Consider the following 23,445-nt stretch of genomic DNA (forward strand, 5'->3'; position numbering starts at 1 on the left):
TCTATGTGGGTCACGTGAGCGAGGTGCTAGTTGGATTACCTAACAGTTTCCATCCCGGTTCTCATCTCATCCTCTTACAAGAGGGGAGCAAGAGCACACATGTATCAAGTTCACATTCTATGGTTCCTATTGCTTCTACATATGGTTAGTAGCCTTGTAGGCCCTTCGAGAAACTCCTTCAACCTCACAATATTCTACTGTTCAGGATTCTCTCTTCAGCTATTGACTAACGCACTTTCTTGCTGTACCTTACATAAGTGGCCTTTACTTGCTACTAAACGCTTTTGCAAACTTATCAATTTTCTGTAAGAATGATTAGGTGCCCACGGGCCACTGCAGCCGACGATGAGTCCTCAGGCCTTGCTCGCATCCTGCAACCCCTCACCGTTGTTTCTTGGGGACCTGCTGCAATACACCATCTTGGTGTCCCTATTGTGGTCGCAGTAAGGATTCACCTCCAATGCCTCCTACTATCTGTGCTAACCACCATATGTTGAATGCAGACAGTCATGATTTCAGTTCGCGATGAAGATTATCAAACTGCCATACAGAAATTGAAAGATGCAGGATTTATTCCCTGTGTTCCAACTCGCAAACCTGCCCCAGAAATTCTAGCAAGCTTCCAGGATCCTAGCCGTGTGATTGAAGAAATGAATGCAGGCTTTAAACGCGTGGATTGCTCTAGTACAACATTTGAATACCCAGAACACCATCCAAGAGCCGGCTTGTGGATCTGCTTGTTCCCAAATTCCTTCACACACCTTCTTTGTTGTGGTACCACCCCCACAAAGAAGTATGATATTTATGACAATTTATTCTATCCACTTGAGGAACTGCTAGTTGAAAGTTTTGTCAAGGCAGCAATCGATGAAGAGAATGAGTTCAAATGGTCTAATTGGAGTGAATCATTAAGAGCATGGTTATCCATGATGACTGGCTATCTTGAAGTTAATAATGATGTTCTCGATAATTGCACGGATAAGCGGGCTGTGGAATGGTATAGCACCAATTTTGGCCGTATACGGGAAGCAAAATTCGGGCCCTGGGACCGGCGAGTCTCAAAACGCCTTGGTTCTGGAAAAGAGATGTCCGTTGATATGAGAGGGCATCCTGTCTGGTGATTACATGTATATCGAGCTCTCCTTACATTGAACCAAACCCAAAATCCTCGACCACGAAAACCAATTGCCATCTGAGTCTTAGCATTTAAAGTACGGAAACTCAACGTGGATTCGATGGCAAAATTTACATACAATATATATGCATGTTTCACCAAACTAAAAGCGCGTTGAGTGGCGAACAGAATACTAACTCAAAAGTAGGATCCAAAGCTAAATAGATAGAAGCACGTCGCAAATATTATCAGGTAGCCTTTTGGGAACGGCGTTTTGGTGGCATGATGGCAGTGACTTCACTTTGTGTCCGAGCTATAGCATCTTGGATTCTACCGCCTATTTAGTACCACACCATTGGAACAAAACAAATAGCAAGGGGTCATACCAGTTCTGAAAGATTGCGGCGCATTTGATCTTTTGCTTCAATGGTCCACTCAAAGTCGGCCTCTTTTACACAAGATTTGACAGCGCGTTTTGTAATACCTTACTGTTGTTAAAATCGAGCTCTGCTTTGCCTGGAGAACACAAAGGGGCTAAAAGAGTCACATCTCGAATATCTGTCCCTTCTTTCACGCTACCCTGGCGTTGATATTGAGAGAGGGTTCCATTCGGGGCCGAAAGTCTTGACCGGATACCCGTTGATAGACCTTGTTGTTCTGGTGGCAGATTGGAGATTGTACTAGGGCCGCTGCGGCCAACTTTGATAGTCAAATACTTCCAGTTCTACCAGTCTAATCGCACCCCCTGGCAAAGAAAGCTTGTACGCAGGGATCGTGTGCCCGAACTGACTGACAGGCCCGAATTCGGACGGGAATGATGCGAGGAGCTGCGAGATCAGCCGGTCCGCCGTGATCATACGGTGATCAACATGAATCACAAGATCCACGTCCTCCGTTTCTCGGTCCGGGCGTTGGGTTAGCAGGCAGCCGGCGGCGCCTCCCATGCTCGCATAGTCGACATTTAACGAATCAAGTTTTTGCGCTAGGCCTAAAACGACGATCTGAAGCTGGTGTGGGGAGAGTGAACGAGCCATTGTGTTTGAGCAATAGCTATGGTATGCCGTTAGTAAGTCCATACAGAACAGATGTCGATATTGGTGTGCATACTCTAAAAAATCAAGCTGTATAGTGGGATGTTGTGCGAGCTTGCAATAGAAAGAGCCGAGTTATAGAGTCGAGCTCGAGGGCACGACCTTCTATGTCTTTTTCACGTCCATCATCCCAGATGTCGCATGAATCTCAACCCATCGCCAGTAACAAGGATGTTTGAAAAGGTGTTGGAACGCAAGAAACAATTCGCAATGGATGACCCTCGATTGATCCTCTCCATAGCATCACATGGAGAACAGTTGGCACAGCGCTTACCAGAATGCATCGATTGGGTTGATTTGGCCCCATTATTCGAGAGTATCTGTCATGTCTAGGCCATATTCTCGAAGGGCCTACAAGGCTACTAACCATATGCGGAAGCTATAGGAACCACGGAACGTGAACTCGATACATGCGTGCCCTCGCTCTCCCACCTCGTACGAGGACGAGATGAGAACCGGGATGGTTGGTTTGGTTGGTAACCCAACAATGAGACAGATATCTTGAGAAATCAAGACTTGCAAGAGAAGGAAATCTGTAAGAATTTGTCTGTGAATCTCTTACACAGATGAACAACACCTGCAAGAGCTGAGAGCTTGCAAGATGTTGGGAGTGAATGTATACCAAATGAGATGCTAAGTCATGTGCTTGCAAGCACACATAAAAGGCAGCCACTGTGTGAACCCCTTAATGGAAGCCAGTGGTAATCTTGTTTACAGTTGTACACAGTTGCTAGAAGAATATAAGACCTTTACCTTGTGTACTCCTTTTCCACATACCATTCCTACTAGAGATCCATTGCCACGCTGATCCGCGAGGTACAATCCTCACAGAATCATAATAATAATAATAATAATAATTGTGTTAGACTTGAACTGCTGCCCAGATGTTGCTATGCTCATATGGAGGTTCCTGATTTGAGGTGAACATGTAACAGGTTTTACCACCATGAGGATCATAAAAGTCCACAGAGCTACAGTTATCAGTATTTCCACACAGTTCTAAACATTCAGTGAAAGACTCCACAGGCTTATAGCCTGTAACATGGTCTCTAAACTGCTTTCCACACAGGATGCGGTAATTCTTGCCATCAATTTTCACAACCTGGTTGTTGTTTGAATCACATGTGATGTCCGGATTGGCTGGTGCAGAGAATTGTGGAGGTGTTTGACCTGATTCACTTGCAGGAGGGATCACATTTTCCAGAGGTGGCTCAGCAGGCTCATTCGAACTGCAAACTTCATTCTCGTCACATGCCCCAGAGCAGCCCATTGAATGCGCGCTAGCCCAACCTGAAGCCTGGACAGCAGGCTCTCCTTGATGCTTTCCAAGATAGCACTGTCTGGTGCGTTGGTGGAAGTCAACACTCTGGCAGCCAATATAGGAAGCGCAAGAATTGATGCAAGCCTTCAATGTGTCTTTCTCTGTTTTGTGAAACCAGGCTGTTCCATGGCGCTTCTGGCAATCCATGTGGAATACCTAATGAGGAGGCTATGTTAGCATGTGATAATGTGACTCCCCTTAGGACTGGGACAGAAATAGCAAAGGAAAAATCATACTTGTTTATTCTTAGCTTTATACAGCTGGCCATCTGCATCAGGACACTTTGTTGAGCATGCAAGTTGAACCTCCTGTTTAACTTCAATGACAGGCGGATCTGTCAAAAAGGCCCAGTCATGCAGAGTATTTCCACATTTCCGAGTTGAGAACATAGCACTGGAGTAAAGCCGACAATCCCCGGTCTTTTCGTTGCCAGAGTCACCATAAATGTACTGAAACCTAAGACCTGTGTAAGATACAAATCTCATACAGCAAAAAGAACTAGCCTCACCCATTGCAATTGTCTGTCTCACTGCATCTATTAATGCAGTCATCATACCCAGAGGTGTGCACGGTCGCAATCAACTTTGTTCCCTCTGATTGATGCATACAGCACTGCATTGTGTAAAAGCTGCCGTCGGGTGTCAGAAAGATGTTACCGTCATCTGTAAGGCAACAGTTTAGCAGTCAGTGAACACCAAAAAAAATCCGCACTGATTGCATGATGTGCAAAAACAACTCACCCTCAGGGCAGGATGGGACTCCTTGAATGACATCAGGGTGGGCTTTTGGTGTTGTTCCCTGGGTGCCATCACAGCTCCTTGCGTGCACTGGTCCAGTAAGACCCAGTGTAAAGGCTGCAGCTACTGAAATTTGCCAGATATGCATGGTCGTTGTCAAAAAGCAATAGATGTTTGAAGATCATGGATAGACAAAGGTCAAACTTGAATTCCAGCAACATGACTAGGAAAGGGAGAGGGAGAGGCTTTTAACAAGGTATGCAACAATGCAAAATTGCTTATGATAGCTCTCCGCCGGTCCACCAGGTCATTGGATCTGCAACTCTGGCGATCTGTCTCTCAGTTAGCCGCTATCCACTCCATATCTGCTCGGATTTGGTTGATTACCAGGAGTAGAACAAAAAGCATACTAACACTCAGATCAGTTTTGAGTGACCAATATAGAAGTGTCAAGTCCGCGGAACAATCTGGTCATGCGAACCAGCTGAAATGATTGCGGCTTGGAGGATCACGGTAAGCTGCAGATGCCAGGAGTCATGAACAACAGTAGTTGGCAGTGCATCAACATTGAATTCGTCTTCTCCTGACGAGTCAACAGCAATACCGCTGTCAGCACTCACCCATCATCAGCCAGCCTGAAGAAGATCTTTATGGACTTGCCATTGTAATATTGCAGGGCCTATCATGGTTTGGTCAGGTAGCCTGGTGTGTACTGTGCATGCAGCAGCCAAAGGATCTGCTGTGTTGTGTGACCAGGGACTGCAGGGATGAAAAAGTGTGTCATGGTGTTGGAGACTATTTTGGTTGATCTTTGTTTGACCTGTTAGAGTTAACTAGCAAGCTAGTTAGTTAGTTAACCAGTGTGGATAAGCAGCTCCATCGAAACAGGATAGTCATTTCTCTAACCTGTGTGAGTGTGGAGTGCCTTTGTACATAGTTATGATCAATCTTGCACAGTTAACTAGTAGGATCACAAGCAAACCTTCTTTGCATTTACAGACTCCATACAACATTTCATTTCATGGTGACATTCTTTTGGAAGGCCTACAGAGTCCACACTTGTAAAGCATCCACAGAAGCTCAAGAACACTCAAAGCAACTCAATTCAAGTGCTCTAGCTTACTCCCAGGATGCAAGCACATATTCCTCGCACTTAGTTATAGCAAGACGAGACCACCAAAAAAAAAAAGGTGTATATATAATGTTAATCATAGTAATACCCACTATCCACACCCCATTGGATCAAGGAAGGGCTAAACCGACAAACCGCCTGCTTGAGAATATAGTTACATTGTTGGCCTTGGCTTGATGCCAGGGAGACGAGCGTTATACTCATTCCGCGGGCCGATTTTAACATGACAACCTCACAGTTGCTACAAACCGGATAATCTACCTTACAAGCTGGTTGTGAGAGGAAAATGGACCTAGTTATGTAACTACTGGGTATTGACATCTTTCGCTGAATCAAAATATTTCCTGAAATCCTTCCAAAACCAGATATTCATCCCAATCTTCCTCCCAGACTTAACTGGCATCCCCGCATGCAGGGTTTCATCGTAGCCGGTTCCGTTGTCTCGAGTATTGAGCCAAAACACAGCAGCACCGGCGATGGGCTTGAAGATGGTCCCCGGTTCGGTCGATTCGCAGTCAATGTACTGGCACCAGTTTGGATCCGTGGGACGGGGGATGCGAGGGAAGTGAGTCCCACCACCAGTACAATCGCCCTCCAGAAACACATTAAAGGTGGAGCGCCGGTTCCTGCGGTTCGGGGGGGCGGCGAACTGGTCGTAGTGGTAGGTGAAGAATCCATCCACGTGGTAGCGCTGGACACTAATCGGCTCTACTTCAAGTCCGGAATCTAGCTGCTGAAGCCGCCGTGCTCGCTGCTCGATGCATTGAAGCACTTCATCGCGCGGAGGCCATGCATTTTCGGACTTGCGATGCCCGGAATCAACGTCGGTAACGCCATTTCGGTAGACGGATGCGGGAGTAAAACTATCCTTGCTGTTTCCATGGGTGGGTTAATATGCAGCTAACGGAGAGGTTCAAGTCTCATGCGCACGCACAAAGAACAATAAATCATACGTACGTAACTTCGATCAGATGTGAGATCTCCTCAGGTGTCACGAAATTGGGGATATACACAATCTGGGGCTCTGGGTGGAGGATGTAATACTCCAGCTGAGAGTGATCCGGGCAGACGATGGACTCGTTCACTTCGATAAGGCTCATAAGTTCCAGCCCATCTGGGAGACCTTTGTCTGCCTTGAAACTCGTCTGGATGACCGGAGGCAGCGGTAACCCCTGGAGGTTCAATGCCACGGGTTGACCAGATATCGACACCGCCGTCATGCGGATGCTATCGGTGCTGGATTCAAACTGAACAGACAGTGGTACTGTGGCCTGAAATGTCTGAACATTACCCAATGTCCCGGACATGATGGCAACAATAAAACGTATAGGGGCTTAGTGACGGGGTGCGGGGCTGATATGCGAATATTTTGTTGAATGTCCGACAACCGTTATAGCACTAACAGTATGCACACGTCTCTCTCGCGGCCGAAGGAGACGAGCGGTCAACCTCCGTCGAACGAGGGATCAATCACACTGGGAATCTAGGAGCAGCGAAATGTGGAAATCCTTGTTCAATTCTTGGCCGCTAAGCCCAAGCCAATAAGTAGAAGCTCCAGGTATACAGTTCGAGTGTGCTGAGATTCAGCGTAACTCTTCGAGCACTCCTGCAAAAGATCCGCTTCGCCAGCTCACACCAGCTTGTTCGTTTCCCCCCGGCGGGACGCGTCTTGGTGCAATTCTCCGCTCAGCCAGCCTTTCTTTGGTTCCGGGCTCCGCAGCAGCAACAGCAGCCAGCCACTCTGGATTATATGTAGCCCAAATCATCACATGCGAAGTTAACTTGAAAGAATATTTGTCTAGGACAAAAGCAATACCAGGAAATGGGCCAGAGCTGTTCGACAGGTTGAACCCTGGGCGCGACCGTTGACAAAACAAGCAGATTTCCATCCCAACCACATTTGCTGCTGGTGGGATTTTGATCTCGACGTGGCAAGTTTGGAAAAAAACAAACTGTCAACGGAGAACTTTGTCCCAAAGTCCGGAGGTGTATCAAGCGAACCACCTGGGTGGCGGGCCTGTTCGTGAAAACGCTATTGATGCAGGATCGGCAACGGGACGGACCGGCATAGTGAATCCGGATCGGCTACCAGACCCGCAGGGACAAACCGGAACGATCCGAATCCCCAAGCATTGGGGACAACACCAATCACAGTCAAGGGCAGGTCGCAAGGGATTAGCATTGAGTTTGTGTTTTCACCACAGAGCACCGGCCACCAGCGCATATCTACCAAGGATTTGAGGAAGCGGAATTAGTCACTTGCAGCCAAGGTGATTTTCAAGTGGTTGGATGTTATTCAACATGCGCAAAGTTGTGGATGAATACCTCCAGAGTACTGTACCCCGTACAGAGCACATTTTTCTTTAAGCATGGAGTTAATTATTAGTTAGATAAGGAAGAAGAGCTTGGAGTCGATGCATCATATCCTCCCTTTCACAACTCAAAATACATGCCCCACCACCCGCACAGTAAAGCCTTTATTTCACAATGTCTATCACTCTGGAAATGCTCGCTTTCTCTTTCTCTCACAAGTAATCACCGATGCACTTCTCTCAATTTGACCGAACCGATATTGCCCCGCAATAAAACTAGGCGCAAACACCTGCAACCCATGGCCCTGGCACACCGTTGCAGGTAGGGTTAAAGCAGCCGTAGTGAGATCCATCCGCCTTGAACACAGCGATCGAGCCCGCTTGCCTATTGGTGCATGTCTGTTGTGCCACTTGCTGCGGGTCTGGTGGTGGGATGGGACATCGAGGATCGGATTGTCCCCACATCAAGAAAGGTATCGTCCAACATCTGCCGCTGCCTGGATCATACTTCCACTTGACCGAGAAGAGGAAAGCAGAGGACTGGCCAATAAAGGCAGCCAGAAGAAGTGATGTGATAGTGAAAATATGCATCTCGAGTACGCAGTGCAATGCGTGATGATTGGGAGCTGGCTTAAATGAACTGGTGAGTCCATAGGCTGACCTCACTATCACTGTGAAAGAAGAACTTACATTGAAGGATGCCGTAGGATGAAGAGGGCAAAACACGGGGGACAGTGAGGACGAGCAGCGGGGAACAACTGGGCAAAAGGACACAGGGGCCGAACCATCATTTTATAGCTTGCCATACGGAACAGGATTCAAAATCCTGCTAGAGGTTCCACTTTCCTCTTGTTTACTCAAAGTCCCAATCCAGCCTGTTACAGAAATGTCTGCATGCATGTCCCTGGTCAACAGCCACAGCCCCCTAGCAAACTGAATCCAATGACTCGATGTAGCAGATTCAAAGCCCACAAGCTGATTCCACAGCTATTGTGATCAATCCCTCCCAATGCATATTTGTGGCGAGCTGAAGAAGGGCTGTCCATGCAAGGGATGATCGGACCTCAGATATGGTCGCACATCACTGTCACCCTGCACTTGTCACCTGCATCAACATATGCGCCTCCGAGGTTCCGAGGAAAAGCGATGAGAAGAAGAGGTAAAATTAAGAGCTCCACAAGTAGCGGGAAGGGAAAGAAAAAGAAAAGGGAAAAAAAAGGAAAAAATAAGGCAAATCTAAACCATCCATCTCGAATTGTGCATCTGCAAGCTGAAATGCTTCGTTCACGGAGACCAATGCTCCGGAACCAGATCCACACCATTTCAGCTGCAATGAAAAGAGATCTTCCGTGGCTTGCACAGGTATCCTTGAAAGAATGTTGACCATCCATGCTGGACGCAGATGTCTCTATAAGTATTTCGCCCACGCCGTCCCAATAATCCAGAACTCTCTTGTTCAGTCCCTTCACCCATCTCTTCTCTACCCTTTTTTATAAGATCTTATCATACCAATCCCGTGACAATGAAAGCCCAAGGGTGCGCTTTTCTGGCCTTGTCGGCCTTGTTGGCCGGCAGTGTCACGGCACAGTTTAACCCCAGCCCACCACCTGGGTCTGGTAATAGTAGGCCTGGTGGTAGTCCCGGCGGCTTCAACCCTTCTCCACCACCTGCTCCTGGTACTGGCGGCAGCCCCGGAGGTTTCAATCCCTCTCCGCCACCTGCTCCTGGTACTGGCGGCAGCCCCGGAGGTTTCAATCCCTCCCCTCCACCTGCTCCTGGTTCTTCGCCGTCAGGGCCCGGGACGCCGCCCGCTGGCGGCTTTGGCTGCCCTAACCCCAGGGGCCAATTTAACCCTTCGCCTCAACCAACAACACAAATTTCATGCCCCAACAGTGAGCTCATTCGCGGTCCTCATATGCGCTTCGAGCAATCAATGCTAAAGGCTAGCAGGTGATGGGTCGATCTATGAAGCGGATGACGGTACATGGTATCATCTTCAGTGCTGTGTCGCGAGAGATCCAAATGCACTCTCATTAGGTGCTCCGGCAGCATCTAGTTATGATCAGTGTCTGCAAGAATGTTCCAAAGTGGACGCCTGCGTCGCGTACGTACATGGCCTAATTAATCCCTAGCTCTGTCTGATTGTTAGTTACCAGTGCCACATTCAATCCTATCGAAAACAAATGCCAGCTTTGGGATTTTGGCACTTATTCCGCGATCGGACAAGACTCACAGCTCTATGCTTGGGTTACTGATCCCCCTGTGCAAGTCACCCCCAAGATGTCTAGCCGGCTCTGCTCCACGACCTGTCCCGAGGCGGATGGACAGATCTATGTCAGTAAATATGGCGAAGTGCGTGCCCTCGGCAGTTGATACCAAGTTTATTTTCCCTGCTGACAATCAATCTAGACGTTCCGCATGGACTGTGAGAAACGCCATGGAACCCAGTATCTCGACAGACAATCCGTTGATTCCTTTGAAGAATGCATTGAAGCATGCGGGGCGGCGCCATCGTGCAGCAGCGTTGATTTCGACCAGAAGAGAAATACCTGCTATCTGAGCATCGATGGAGGATCTCCTACTCTCCAGGCTCGCACCTTCGCTAGCGCCCACTCTGTGGGTTGCGCTGGCGCATGTGACAGATGCAATGATAAATGCTCCACTCCCGCTAAGAAGCCCGAGGATCCAAGCAAGTGCACTAATGACAATGCTATAGTAGCAGCATCTGGATATGCATTTAGAGTTCACTGCAACCAGTGCCTTTACAGCACGTCCGGACCAGGGGTCCCGGAGGCAAAAAATCACCAGGAATGTATGGAGGCCTGTGTAAGGGATGAAAGGTGCGGCGGAGCCAACTGGAGGATTACGGAAGGTTGTGTTCTGAGATATAATCCGACATCGGGTTTACATGCAGACGGAGAGTGTACGGCAGCCTTCACTAAGTTTCAGGCCTCTCAAGCCTGAAGCGTAAGTAGGTATCATCCCTGGAAGACAGTTATGTTTAGGGTAGAGTGTAGTTTTCCTTACTTTAGCAAGACAAGTACCAAATATTAAGTTAATAGTTGATTTTTCATCTTGGGCGACTGATAGCCATTTTCACTTTTGCTGGTTAAGTTTTCTAGCAACTTGGTGCTTCATGAACTGTTGTCTTCTGTCATATGTCAGGACACCTCAGCGCGGACCTCATCAAATTAACTTACTTCTTGGCTCCGATCCCGTTTATCCGATGATAGAGTTTTCTCTTGCCAAGATGGACAGTGTGCCAGGAGTCTACTTCATAGAATGCCTGGATCATGTGGTTTTGCGGTTCCAAGAGCTTCTGTAGGGTTTTCAAAGTCGGTCTGGAGGCCTTGGGGACAAGTGCTAACCACTTATTGACCCCAAACACTGTGCAGCCATTGTGTTTCCACATTGACCTTGTAGACTTCACGTGTGCTGTGCTAACCTGTCCTATAAGTCCGTCTCTTCGGGGTGTCAGGTCAAAGTTTTGCAGTTGGTCAATGGTGTATGGAGTACTAAACTCTTGAACCTGCTTCGGCTTGACCATTGTTGACAACATGAACAATGGCGTAGACTTGTCATCATAACCTTTTAGGAGATAACTGGGTGTGTTCTCAAAATCACCAGTGGAGAAATTTATCTTAATACATTACAACAGGGACCTGCATGAGTTGGCTGAAAAAGTGAGGTCTGCATTCTGATCTTCATGATGTATCTAAGTACTCATCATTAATTAGCTTCGTATAGTTACCTTCAATAATCAGATGACAACCTGTCCTTCATGGTGACCATTAACGGTTTCTTGGCCCATAGAAAGTACACCTTCTGGTTCGTCCAGTCGGTTGTCTCGGGGGTTAGTTCCATGTCAAAATGATACAGCAGTTTGCATAGTATCATGCGCATCTCCGCGTATGCCATGCTGGAGGGCAGATCGATCGGGTTAGCATACAATAGAACCAAAAACAGAGTGCAGAGTACGGGGAGGGAGAATCAAACTTTTTGCCTATGCAATTCCTTGGGCCCAGGCTGAACGCCTGCATGGCGTCCCTCTTATCCGACTCAAATCTTGGATCACCCAACCAGCGCTCGGGGATGAAGTCATTCGGGCGAGAGAAGTTGGAAGATGAGTGATAGGATGCATAATGGTGGCATGCGACAATGGTCTGATTGATGCATTTGTTAGTTATCATTGAATATACAGGGAAAGGATGCTCTGACTTTTTCAGGAATAAAGTAGCCATCAACAGATGCGCCGCCGGGGGGCACCACGCGAGCCAGAAAGGCGGCAACGGGGGGATAGCAACGCATTGCCTCCTCGAGAACAGCACCCAAGTAAGGAAGAGTAGCTGCTTTGTCAAACGTGATGTCACTATCCGAGGTAAACGCCGAACGAATTTCATCAGACAGTTTTTGCATGGTCTCTGGTGATTTGCACAAGAAGTAGATGCAGCCGGCAAGTAGGGTAGCAGACGTTTCGCTTCCGGCAAGCATGAGACTATAATATTGTGAGCAAAGAAGCAGATAAATAAAACCTTTGTAAGGCTAGACAGACATAAATGAATTAGAATGAATCTCATCCCGTCTCAAGATCTTCTTTCCTTCATAGAACTGCTCTTGTTTTTCAACGAAGCCATTCTGTATAAATGCCGACATGAAGTCGCCCCTTGGTGAAACTCCACTTTCCAACCGACGATCTGCCTTTCCAGCGCTCAGATTGAAGTGGTCAAATTCTTGTTTCTTGAGGTACGCCGGGATGAGTTTGTCTAACCACGGCTGCAGTAACGGAAACTGTCCGGCGGCCCCCATGATTGCGAGGGCCTTCATGGAGTCGAAAATCATAGCAATCCAAGGGTGTAGCTTAGTGTCACGCAAGCAGTTGAAAGACTCCCCGAACATAAGATCGCCTGTTATATCAAAAGTGGTGTAGTTCAGCCAGTTTTTCATATCGACGGTTGGTCGTCCCGCATGCACTTCACCCCTGACTTTGGTAATCATAGTGTCCGTGAAGCCGCGAATCACATTCTCCTGCTCACGCAGTGCCCGATTTGAAAAGGCGTAGGACAACAGCTTCCTGTGTCGGGCATGGACGCCATCATCAATCGCAGAGACAAGGTGGTCTGCTCCGTTGATCGGGGTCATATAACGGCTACGATCCTTGGGGAAACACCCACCGGGGCGGAATCCGTAGATGTCCTTAAATCCTTGGGCGGTGTTGAATGCCAATTCATTGGGACGAATGCGTACAACTGGGCCGTAGCGCTCGTGCAGCGCTGTGATATCAAAATGGATGGTTCCACGCACAATAGAGAGCTGTGAAGGGATTGCGGAGATGGCCCACAGCTTTGGACCGGGGAATTGTGCGAGAGGCGACAACCAGAGGTTATAGATAACGTTGTATCCGATCTTTAACACCCCCTTCAAGCGAACAAAACTTTTAGCCTCTATCCAGGGTTTATAGTGTGGTTGAGTGTCGGGGCATATGCTGTATAACTCACCAAAACAGCTGCAAGGCCGAGAAAAAGGAGGATGCTGGATAGCAGCTCCATGCTCATGGGTAATTGCAACTCGGACGGACAAGACAGGTTTTGCTGTTGTGACCTGTACGGAGGACCGGGATGCCTTTTGGGAGGGAGGGATGAGCAGAGGACCCAAGTCCATGGCACCACAGGCGGCTTATGAGAGGGACCATGGCGAACGACAGGGGTTATTATTTCAATCCATGGATTGCCAGCTCGTTCAGGGCCCCCCGGTCAAATGCTTGCAGCAGGGTCGCGGGGACGCGGACCGTCGAGATAGTCCATTCCTCCTAGCAGAAACAATGGAACCCCGCCTCGAATCAGTGAATATGGAAATGAGAATAAAGTTCTCGGTTTGTTATTAGCTTGCAGACAAAGCAGGCTTCATCACACTGCCGCATGCAGGTTGTGCAAAATATCATCGCAATTGATTCTTTGACGTGGCAATTCCACCCTGCATCGCAGCCGCGACGCGAATGAGGTGACGACGATTATCCCCTCATCAGAGTTAGTTTACAGAGGACAGTGAGAAAATAACCAGCTATTTTATTTTTTTCCCGCCTTTGCAAAACCATGCTTTTAAAACCACACTGATTTGCCGCTGTCCACGCGATAAAGTGGACATCCGCAGTTGTACGCGCAGCAGCTTGCTCCTGCGTGCGCCAAGAGCACCTGCGTCTCCATCGGCTCAGACACCAGAACCGAACATGGGCAAATCATGCCAGCTCGTTTACCAAAGCAACAAGTGCTGATTTATCTTGTCTCCCGTCCTTGCAGAGCGGGTCGGTGGCCTCTCTTGGGCATGGGACCTATAAAAAGGAAGCCACACAGAGCCAGCAATGCACGTCCATTGAACACCTCATGCTTCTCATGCAATCAGGTCAATGAAGTCGCGGAGGGGCGACATCGCGCTAGGGCGCCATTGTCTGATTTGAGGGAGGGCCAAAACCCCCTCTTCTTGATGCATCCGTCGGGCTGTAGGTGACCCGTCAGCCTGGAACAACCTCCCCGGCCATATTGGCGACGGAGCCTTCCAAATCACAGGCGTGGACGCGGCCGATTGGCTGGCTTCGACTGTTCTCAGCAAGAAACTCGAGACTCGGAAACGCAACTCGGTGGGTGGGAGTGCGAATTTGTGACTAGTTGCTAGATGCATGGCCGCCGCTTGAATTTTTTCCTATACAATGGAGTAGTGAGAGTATACTCCGTACATACTGAACCTATCCGGAGCGCGCAGAGATTTCTTTGGCATTGCAACTCAGCATCCGATCCCGGACATGCTGCAATTGTCTCCGCCCCAGCTTGTCGTTGGTAAGGGCTTATATATATGTGCTCCCGTTGCGCATGATAGCTGTACTCACTTGCAGATCCCTTAACGCAGGTATCACGGAGCCAAGCGATGATGAATATCTGAAAGTATCCGAGCGGAGAAGATAACGGTGAACAAGCGATGAAAAGGTGGAGTTCAATGTCGAATGGTAACCCATTCAGCAGCATGCTAGCATAAGCGGAACAAGACGTCGCGGGAAAGTGGAATAGCAAGGAAGTAGAATGTTTCTTTGGATGTCACCCCTTCAACTACCATTATGAATGCCTCGTCACGAAGCAGCTCGCTTGCGAGCCCAAGCAGCGGAGAATATACAAACATTGTTAAGCTACGTGACCGATCGACTTGATGTTGCAGTGTGGGTGGAAATCTTTAGAGTACCTGTACGAGCTAAGAAATCCCTTTCAATTCGGACAATGTTGCCCCCGGCTTCGATACGAGAGAAGATGACTGGTAAAGTGTATTGACAAGGCAACAGTTAGGTCGTGAGCCGTCGCCAAGCTTGGCAGCTTCTTCTCCCAGGTACTTAACTATTCGTTGGGAGCAGCGAACAATCAACGGGAGCGCTGATGCGGGGCTTCAGTCGCAATTGCAGGCCACAAAACTCAACAGATATATTTACGGTATGCAATTCATCGGGTACTACCCTATTTCCGAAGCTTTCGGAAAGGAGATAACTTGAGAAGATATTTCGAATGAAGCGGTGCTTCTCCCTCCCTTAATCTAGAAGCAGCCTCTCATATCCCTCAATCCCAAATATCGGTGAGAACTTCGGGGCGGATAAAAAAGGGGAAGCAGCAAAGACTTCTATCAACTGAAGGGCGTTTGCGAAGAATTCGCTGTGGGAACCCACAACGCCAATAAGACATATACTGACGTCATTCCTCTGTTTGGATCCGTTTGAATGCCGTTCTAAAATATACCTCCCTATCCTTCTTTACCTGAAACTCTCCACTTCATACCTTTGGTCTGTAAAATCCATAACACAGGCACACTGGTCAAGCAAAAGAATGCATAGAGTGTAAACCCCCAGCCCAAGCCGACGCCATTGATGATCGGTTGGAGTGCAGCTACGCCTCCTCCCGCACCAACGCATCTGACAAGGTTATAGGCGGCCTGCGCCGTGGAGGATTTATTTGAGTTGAGATCGGTAAGTAGGGTTCCACATATCTTAACAGGATGTCAGTTTCAAATACCAAGGTATATCTGCAATATACGCACTGTGAAAATACTCGTGATGCTGAGTCCGCTGAGGAATTGCATGACTAGAGGGACAGCAATATGCTGTAGCACAATAACCTATTAGTTGATTTGCTTGGACTTCTAGCTCAGGGGGTTAACATAGGCCTTACAGCTCTTTTATAAAGCGCCCAACCGTAACCCAAAGTTGCCGCAGAACTAATTATGATCAGATACCACACGCTCCTAAGTCTAGTTTTCTCGACTGGAAAGTCATCATTATCCTCCCCCACCCGTAAATTAGTGTCGCGACCGAGTTTTGCTGCAACGTGTTTATAATCTCTATCAAGCAATTTCCCTTTCAAATTTTCACATCATCAGGTCATAGCTTTAGAGTGTGGGGAGGAGATCGCCATACCGGTAGAATAAGACGATATCATGCCCGCCAACCCAGTGGGCAAATACACTAATCCCGCTTCCAAATAGTTCAGATCATATATCTCGATACATTGGGCTGATAGAGAGGCACCCAGTGTGCGGGATACGGTGTAGTATATGGAGCCCACCAAAATTATAGCAAGGGAGTTCTTGTGGAACAAGATTGGAATGCTTGTCAGCGGGTTTGGGATGCGAATTTTTCTCTTCATTAATCCCTCTGAAGGTTTTATCCCTTCAGATTTATCAGATCGTGATCCTCTTCTGGCGAGAAGGGAAAACAATGTCCTGTGGATACCGCGTGCCTGCACGCTTCCATTATGGACTATCTTTCGTGAGGTCTCTGGAAAGAACAAAGCAAGAATGATGAGATGCGCTCCAGACATGATCACTAAAAGCCAAAAAATCCATCTCCAGCCGAGCTTCTCCGCTAGGATGCCTCCTAGAACAGGGCCAAGACTGGGAGCAGTGCATGTGCTGTTGAGTAATTCCGATCAGCAGCGTCTCATCGGTGGGGCCAATTTCAATGGGTCATACGCACAACATAATCAGTATTCCGACGTACGACCCACGTTCACTGGGAGTTGCTATATCAGCTATAACTCCATAAGCGGCAGCGAAAGTGCCTGTGCAATATTCGTCAACATGGATTGGCCAGAAAATCCGAAAGCAACACACCTGATGATCCAGCGCTTTGCACCATTCGGAGGACCAGTAATGCAGGGAAAGATGACTGTAATGCCAACCCTATATTCGCAGCAACATAGAGCGAAAACGTGAGAAGGTATACCGGCCTTCTGCCTGTCTGATCTGCCATATCGCCCATAAAAGCGGGAGCGACACCCGCTACAACTAGGTACGATGTGATGGTGAGATTAATCAGTTCCAGGGAGACAGAGAGATCTCGACCCAGTGGGACAATAGCTGGGTAGTAAATGAAGGTGCTCAGCCCTGAGAACATAGCAGCGTACGAAGCAGCATAGCTTATCCACTTCTTTTCGGTCTCAGTAAAAACAGAGAACAGAGGGTTATTGGTGTTTTGAAAGCCTGTGGTGTCAGAAATTTTGATTGATCTCGCCGTATCGTGTGATTCTGTGGCCTTTTCAGGACAAGTTTCTGAGATTGCGTCTGTCATCTTGTAGTTTGATACCAGAAGCTCTAGACCGAATAATGCATAGGAAACTGAGATTTTAGGCAGCTGCTTGATGGTCACAGAAAGATGACTAGTTAACTGGTTAATTGGGCGATCGAACTGAGTGGAAGTCAGAATGATCACACTCACCTGCTTAACCAAGAGGACTAGCAGTTTATATATGCACACCGCTCAAGGAAGGGCTTCCCCTCTTCCTTGTGCAAGGCCATTTAGATCTTGTTTAAGCGCTGAAAATGCAGAGTTCAAGTTATCCTTGCTCAGCCTTGCAGTAGTTTATCTATACGGCCGCTAAATCGAAGGACGATTGGTCGACTGAAAAACCCCCAAATGTGCTGAGGGTTATGATAGTCCTGAATCAGATCCTTAACCCTAGTTCTGACCATGTGAGACGCCTTTGCTACCAGACGATTGGCAAGATTTGGCATCGCACTCATAGCCAACGCGCTGACCAACACTTAGATTAAGCGCCCTTTCGAGAATTTCGAGCGAATTCGGGGTCAGGTCCACTCGCGCATACCTTCAACTCAATCAAACCTGAAGAAAGCACAAACAAGAGTACATTAAATGAGAAAACTTAAGGAGCCTAAAAGTCAAGCATCCTCATTCTTATCGACTCATTCGATACTCCCGCTTTCCACTCCTTTAAAGGGAACAGGCACTCTAAACCCTAATCCACCATGGAAAATGACCACCTTTTCACCCACTCCGAACGTAATGCTTCCTTTGGCTGTGACGTTGTATACAAGTTCTTTATTCCGATACCAAGTAAAAGGAAGAAAAAAATGTCGGGTATAAAAGTGCTCCTGTTGTGTGTTCTCTATATTCAGAGAGCAAACCCAATCCTGCTCGTCAATAAATAAGAGAGACAGTTCGAAGGTACCGAGAATAACCTTAACATCACAGAGGAAGCTTTCGTGTTGCGCCACTGATGGTACATTGGTCGCTTCGGGGTGTATGTGAACTGCATCCCATAGTCGGATTATGCTAGAGTACCTACCCTCATTGTTCATTCTCTGGCTTACAGTGGCAATTTTATTTGCTTGTTCGCACACCACAACTTGTGAGAAGGGAATGTTGTATATTGGCAGAGATTGTAGCATAATTCCGTCTTCTCCACTGATCATCTGGAATTGTAGCCAGTCAAAAACATATGCCTTTCCACTCCTAATTAAAACCAAATGATCGGGATCAGTTGGGTGTGAAACCCATTGTCGTTTCTCGCGAGGCATGAAGCGGTTAATTTCCGTGCTATGGGTGTCAAGACTCCAAACAATATCCGTTGAAGTTGTGGACACCAGGAGCCTATTCCCACTCTGGTTGGTTAAAACCTGAAGAATAGCGTTCCTTGTGCGCTTATCCAGCAATATCTTTTCAGTGTACCATTCACTCCTGTGTTTGCGAGAAAGCTTTCTGCAAATGATACGCCAGGACGTGTCAGCGCTTGTAAGAAGGGAGCCACTGGTGTTCCAGTCGAGCAGATGAACTCTTCCAGAATTGACGTGCCTACAGAGCTCCTGTGCAATACAGCCCGTTTTCATGTTAAACACAGCAATAGAGCCATCAGACCGCCCACAAAATAAGCAGCTGTCACCTTCATGGTCGCATGCAATTGCTGAGATGGAATGATCATCACCCCTGAATGTGGGTTTCTGTTGTTGAATGGGAGCACTGTGGGCGACGGTCAACGTGACGTCCGAGCCTTTACCGCTTGCCAATATAGACGGCTGCCAGGCATTGCAGCGGTCATCTCTCAGGTCAAAAAAGCGAAGACCGCTAGAATCAAAGACAATCTCCCGAACTCGGGATGTGTCGGACGTAATACGGTATAAGAGGTTCAATGTGTCGAAATCGAACAGATGGATGATTCCGTGAGTATCCCCGGTCGCCAGGGTCCGCCCACCAGGAGATACGGCCAGAGTATGCGCTAGGAGCGGGAAGCTGTTCTGCCAATCAGACCGACGAGGATGATACAACACCAAATCACCACTGTTGTAGGCAACCACCATGGAGGTTCCGAGTCGATCCCGGCGGAAAGCCACTGCGTTCGCATGAGGGATTGCACCTTCCAGTAAATCGCGTCTCTCAACTACCCATGCAATAGATTCCTCAGCTGCATTCCAAATGACAATAGGCGCGTTACGGGAAATTAATGCCAATTGGTCCAGTTCAGGCAGGAATCGGGCATTCCAGGTCAAATTCGACAGTTCCTCATCGAAGAAGTCCTGTTTGCTATAATAAGTGCAGTGACGTAACTCTGTCCCAGTTAACGTCTGGAAGACCGAGAGGCCTTTTTTTGTGGCAATATAAATAGTTGAGTCGTCATTACTAAAGCTGAGCGCCATAGGATCTAGGTTGCCGCTTCTACAAGCGGACCAGACGCAGCTGCCATCATGCATATCCCAGAGATTCAATTTGTTCGACGAGCAAGACGCTAGAAAAGGGTGTAAACCGGCAAAAGCGAGCTTTATCACGGCTCCGGGATGCTGCAGCCTCCTGACATATTCGCAAGTCGTGCTCTGGTATATAAATATACTGCCATTTGATAGTCCCACCCCGAAATAATTGGCGTTGCATGCAAGTGATAGAGCTTCGTCTTCCGGATAAAGTATGCTCGCTAAGCGATCATCCCAATCTTCTGCAATGCCAACAACCGTGAAACAATCGTGAATGCCTCCAAATTGGGAATAAGTCGCAGATTTCCGTGGACAAAGAGGCGGGAGCAGAAAATAAACTGCTTTTGGTATGGCAAGCAAATTGTTAGTGACGAGGGTACCTATATGGAAAAGGTCATGGATCCACGCTTCCACTGTGTGGACTTCCTTATCCAATGGCAATGAATGCTTTAGACGGCGGATGAGGTACGCCTTCAAATTTTCTGCGGTACGAGCTAGGAGAGACAGATTTTGAGATTGAATTTGACGCCCGATCCATTCTAAAACGTTAGAAGATTGAAGGAAGGTGCACAGCGAAAGGAGGGGTTCATCAGTTTCAACCGCGGACTGCAGGATGTGCTCGGAAAAGTGAGAACTAGCGTAGTCAGCGAACGGCGAAAGGTCGGCCGGAAACCCAGAAAGGTCATCTATCCTTGGATCCGACGCACAGAAGCCCTTTCCGGCCAGAAAGGTCAGGCATACCTCCGCGATACGGGCGTGTTCTTTTTCTTTCTCCATGGCAAACTCGGTCACTGGGCAGTTTCCCGTCAGGAACGGCCCGACCGTGTGGTGGAGTGTTTGAACGCCGGAAGTATCGTCGACATAAACGAGATGTCCACATAAGGGCCCGATACCAGCTTCAAGAAGAAAGAGCTTGTCTTTGACATCCAAGTATAGCATGTCAAGAAGCTCGGTTGCTTGTAGGGGCCTTCTGGCACAAATGGTCCATCTGAAAACTGCCTTTGCCATTTTTATGTCTGACGGGCTCATGGTCATCAGTCGTTGAAGGATTTGTTCATACATCCTGACGGGTACGACTTCGGAGGTGATGAGTCTTCTTACTGTCTCCCTTAAATGGTCGACGACGAGTGCCACCCATAAAAAGCAACCATTCGACTCTTGGAGCACACTCGTCATCGCATCCCCGCCGCTTGATCCACGAAATGACAATTCACAACCCTTCAAATAAAGTGAAATGTCGCCCAGGGAATCTTCAATCTTTATTTCTTCTTTGAACACTGGTATGTTATGGTGCTGCAGTAGATGTTCTATCTCCGGAATGGGACGGCTAGTTATGAAAACTCGTATTGGCAATGCGTCAAGCTTTGAGATGAGAGAGACGAGAACATTGAAATCGTCACATTCATCCAGCGCATCTATCACCCAATAATGAGGTTGTTGAAAGCGTTCTTGCATTATTACAGTCTCAAAGACGGATCTCCAAATTGAAATGCGGAGATTTAGGTCGATCGGTTGACGCTGTCGGGCCATGTCTATTAGCTTGTATCTGATTGGAGCGTTAATACTCGCCATTTGAACGGCGAGAGAGCGTAATGCATTGCAAAGCGAAGATCTCGCCTTGTCGCCATATGTGAAGGAATAGAATATACAATCCAAATTATTATCTTCCATGTATTCAACCACATGTGCTGCAGTCATTGATTTTCCTGCCCCGGGTCTACCGCGGAGCCAAAACACCTTTGGAGGCTTTTGCATGTTTCGCGCGTCCGGCGATGGAGATTCGCTTTCAAATCCGGGACGGTTGAGCCAGTCACGAAAGGTAGGCCTTTGTATAAGCCAGTCACAGGAGCCATCCAATTTGTCTAGGGAAAGGTCTAGCAGTGGATCTCGATGGTCGGGCGGCACGCAAAGGTATCTTGATATCCGCTCCAAATCTCCTCTTGGGATCAAATTGGCTTTCTCAGTTTAGCACGATAATATATGCGCTAACACGGTCAGAAATTCCTACCTTTATGGGCATGCGAAATGGCAGCTAAACACTCGCCACGAAGGATTTTATAACTAGGGTCACACCGGTTGTCGAACTTACACATATGACGATGATCAGTGTTCAAGCGTCGGATTTTCTCGGATGGAAGGCCTTGGTAAGATTATACATGAGCAAAAGTGCATAATCGTATAATCCCAAGAAATAGGGCCTAGGGCGCATTTCTCATACCTAGAACCGCAGAATTTGGTTCAACTATAAGCTGCCGAGTGATCCCGAGATCGGTTTTGACTGTTTCGCAAAACGAGCAGAGGTAAATGCCTTCATGAGCCCAAACAAAAGTCTCATTCAACTCCTATAAAAAGTGGGTAAGTTTACATCCCGAATCCAAAATGGCGTTGAACAGGACCTCCAGCAATGATGAATCCGGGACCAACTCATCCACAAACTTTTTCGAGCCATTCATTCCTGGAAGATGTAGTAGGCTTTTCAGAAGATACACTGATTGCGCACCTCGATGTGGAGAGCCCAGGAAGATTATACCTCCTATCCGCATTGACACCTCTTTGTAAGTCGCTTGTTGTTTGGCAAGAATGTACGCCTGATGTAGGGGTTAGCGTATCATTGATCCCAGGTTTAACACTCAGTTTATTTGACCTTTTTGACGACAAGGCCGCCCATACTGTGAGCAACAAAAATGATTGGCGCCTGTCAGAGTTGTCAGGTAGATCGTCCTTGAAATTCACACTTCATCACTCACGTCGGGAGCCTCTCGAAAAGAGGAATGCCCGAGAATATCTTGTAGAAGATCGCGCCCAAAACCAAGTATTGACTTTACTTGGTTTTTGCCGGTCCAGCCGGATGGATAACCATAGCTATAAATTCGGGCATTTTCAAAGCCTTTTTCACGCGGCAGCCACTCTTTAGGCCAGAAGGACGCCGGATCGTTTGAGATATTCCACGTTTTATGTGAGCCGCCACCAAGCCCGTGGACCTAGGTCACGAGCAATAAGCATCGGGGTTCACAGTACTCAAGCCCTAGGTAACGTACAAAGATTAGATCGATACGGGGTTCTGGGGGATCATGGAGCAAGTTTAGTCCCAGAGGGTCCTTGGTCCTCTTCAGAAAAGGGGCAAACCGGCGCTCAATCAACGATTGCGGCTGTGGGTTAAGACCGACATCTCGCGATGGGACATTGGTGCTGCTAGATTGCTGATACTTTTCAGTTGGAAAAAAAATATATATATTGAACTGGTGTTATTTTCAGGATCTTACAGAATCCATCCGGGATGCCTATGGACAGGTTGTGTGACTAGGTTACCACTGCAGGATGCTGGGCCGGCAGCGCACTAACTAACTAACCCAACAAGAATTGAATAGCTTCCTCCAATTTGTTCACATAGTTAGTTAAAACAATGGGTAACTATGTAGTTAACACAGTAACCATAACAATGGCGGCCATCAAAAATTGAGGGTGCTTGAAATACCAGAAGATTGAGGTCAACAAATTCCCCTCGCGTTAGCCGCTGCAGCAGCAACAAGTTAACTAGTTAACTAACTAAAGGTGACCTGTCATTGGCCACAGAGTCAACAAACTCGGTACCCTGTTCCCACGCAGCAAATCAGAGGAACAAGAACACATAATATGGACAAGGCGTGTCCTCTCTCATGAAAATAAAAAAAAAAAGAAAGAAAAAGAAAAAAGAAATAAAATTGCTTTCCGCACTGACCTTGCTCAGGCTGTTCA

The 23,445-nt window shown here is 47.7% G+C and overlaps 11 protein-coding genes across 11 annotated transcripts; 3 read left to right on the forward strand and 8 right to left on the reverse strand.

Annotated features, from left to right (window-relative positions):
- Positions 1-311: 311 nt before the first annotated feature.
- D8B26_002529 (uncharacterized protein) lies at positions 312-1,240 on the forward strand (the record flags this gene model as incomplete). The annotated part of the gene is made up of 2 exons (XM_003069022.2): positions 312-443; positions 504-1,240. 2 exons carry the CDS (start codon positions 312-314, stop codon positions 1,119-1,121), a joined length of 750 nt encoding a protein of 249 aa, XP_003069068.2. The 3' UTR covers positions 1,122-1,240.
- A 325-nt stretch (positions 1,241-1,565) lies between these two features.
- Positions 1,566-2,148, reverse strand: D8B26_002530 (uncharacterized protein; the record flags this gene model as incomplete). The annotated part of the gene is made up of 2 exons (XM_066123858.1): positions 1,566-1,838; positions 1,909-2,148. The coding sequence occupies 2 exons, from the start codon at positions 2,146-2,148 to the stop codon at positions 1,566-1,568; spliced, it is 513 nt and encodes a 170-aa protein (XP_065979933.1).
- Positions 2,149-3,061: 913 nt separating this feature from the next.
- Positions 3,062-4,483, reverse strand: D8B26_002531 (uncharacterized protein). The gene is made up of 4 exons (XM_003069023.2): positions 4,267-4,483; positions 4,035-4,188; positions 3,763-3,982; positions 3,062-3,682 (listed from the first exon to the last, which is right to left on the reverse strand). The coding sequence occupies exons 1-4, from the start codon at positions 4,409-4,411 to the stop codon at positions 3,068-3,070; spliced, it is 1,134 nt and encodes a 377-aa protein (XP_003069069.1). The 5' UTR covers positions 4,412-4,483; the 3' UTR covers positions 3,062-3,067.
- A 1,160-nt stretch (positions 4,484-5,643) lies between these two features.
- On the reverse strand, positions 5,644-7,137 carry D8B26_002532 (uncharacterized protein). Its single transcript, XM_003069024.2, has 2 exons — positions 6,353-7,137; positions 5,644-6,267 (listed from the first exon to the last, which is right to left on the reverse strand). Exons 1-2 carry the CDS (start codon positions 6,700-6,702, stop codon positions 5,700-5,702), a joined length of 918 nt encoding a protein of 305 aa, XP_003069070.1. The 5' UTR covers positions 6,703-7,137; the 3' UTR covers positions 5,644-5,699.
- Positions 7,138-7,983: 846 nt separating this feature from the next.
- Positions 7,984-8,298, reverse strand: D8B26_002533 (uncharacterized protein; the record flags this gene model as incomplete). The annotated part of the gene is made up of 1 exon (XM_066123859.1): positions 7,984-8,298. The coding sequence occupies one exon, from the start codon at positions 8,296-8,298 to the stop codon at positions 7,984-7,986; it is 315 nt and encodes a 104-aa protein (XP_065979934.1).
- Positions 8,299-9,037: 739 nt separating this feature from the next.
- On the forward strand, positions 9,038-10,793 carry D8B26_002534 (uncharacterized protein). Its single transcript, XM_066123860.1, has 5 exons — positions 9,038-9,404; positions 9,456-9,599; positions 9,658-9,811; positions 9,864-10,059; positions 10,117-10,793. The coding sequence occupies exons 1-5, from the start codon at positions 9,230-9,232 to the stop codon at positions 10,669-10,671; spliced, it is 1,224 nt and encodes a 407-aa protein (XP_065979935.1). The 5' UTR covers positions 9,038-9,229; the 3' UTR covers positions 10,672-10,793.
- Positions 10,794-10,803: 10 nt separating this feature from the next.
- Positions 10,804-11,254, reverse strand: D8B26_002535 (uncharacterized protein; the record flags this gene model as incomplete). Its single annotated transcript, XM_066123861.1, has 2 exons — positions 10,804-10,858; positions 10,908-11,254. The coding sequence occupies 2 exons, from the start codon at positions 11,252-11,254 to the stop codon at positions 10,804-10,806; spliced, it is 402 nt and encodes a 133-aa protein (XP_065979936.1).
- Positions 11,255-11,377: 123 nt separating this feature from the next.
- On the reverse strand, positions 11,378-13,537 carry D8B26_002536 (uncharacterized protein). Its single transcript, XM_003069026.2, has 5 exons — positions 13,203-13,537; positions 12,260-13,122; positions 11,926-12,202; positions 11,704-11,870; positions 11,378-11,626 (listed from the first exon to the last, which is right to left on the reverse strand). The coding sequence occupies exons 1-5, from the start codon at positions 13,257-13,259 to the stop codon at positions 11,461-11,463; spliced, it is 1,530 nt and encodes a 509-aa protein (XP_003069072.2). The 5' UTR covers positions 13,260-13,537; the 3' UTR covers positions 11,378-11,460.
- A 1,276-nt stretch (positions 13,538-14,813) lies between these two features.
- Positions 14,814-15,232, forward strand: D8B26_002537 (uncharacterized protein; the record flags this gene model as incomplete). Its single annotated transcript, XM_066123862.1, has 2 exons — positions 14,814-14,933; positions 15,029-15,232. 2 exons carry the CDS (start codon positions 14,814-14,816, stop codon positions 15,230-15,232), a joined length of 324 nt encoding a protein of 107 aa, XP_065979937.1.
- Positions 15,233-15,477: 245 nt separating this feature from the next.
- D8B26_002538 (uncharacterized protein) lies at positions 15,478-17,299 on the reverse strand (the record flags this gene model as incomplete). The annotated part of the gene is made up of 6 exons (XM_066123863.1): positions 15,478-15,720; positions 15,772-15,834; positions 15,903-16,051; positions 16,148-16,641; positions 16,706-16,790; positions 16,843-17,299. 6 exons carry the CDS (start codon positions 17,297-17,299, stop codon positions 15,478-15,480), a joined length of 1,491 nt encoding a protein of 496 aa, XP_065979938.1.
- Positions 17,300-17,931: 632 nt separating this feature from the next.
- Positions 17,932-22,982, reverse strand: D8B26_002539 (uncharacterized protein; the record flags this gene model as incomplete). Its single annotated transcript, XM_066123864.1, has 8 exons — positions 17,932-21,665; positions 21,719-21,850; positions 21,929-21,988; positions 22,076-22,298; positions 22,355-22,405; positions 22,458-22,691; positions 22,749-22,910; positions 22,974-22,982. 8 exons carry the CDS (start codon positions 22,980-22,982, stop codon positions 17,932-17,934), a joined length of 4,605 nt encoding a protein of 1,534 aa, XP_065979939.1.
- Positions 22,983-23,445: the final 463 nt, after the last annotated feature.

The sequence above is a fragment of the Coccidioides posadasii genome, chromosome 2, assembly GCF_018416015.2.
Source record: "Coccidioides posadasii str. Silveira chromosome 2, complete sequence".
Classification (NCBI taxonomy): Eukaryota; Fungi; Ascomycota; class Eurotiomycetes; order Onygenales; family Onygenaceae; genus Coccidioides; species Coccidioides posadasii.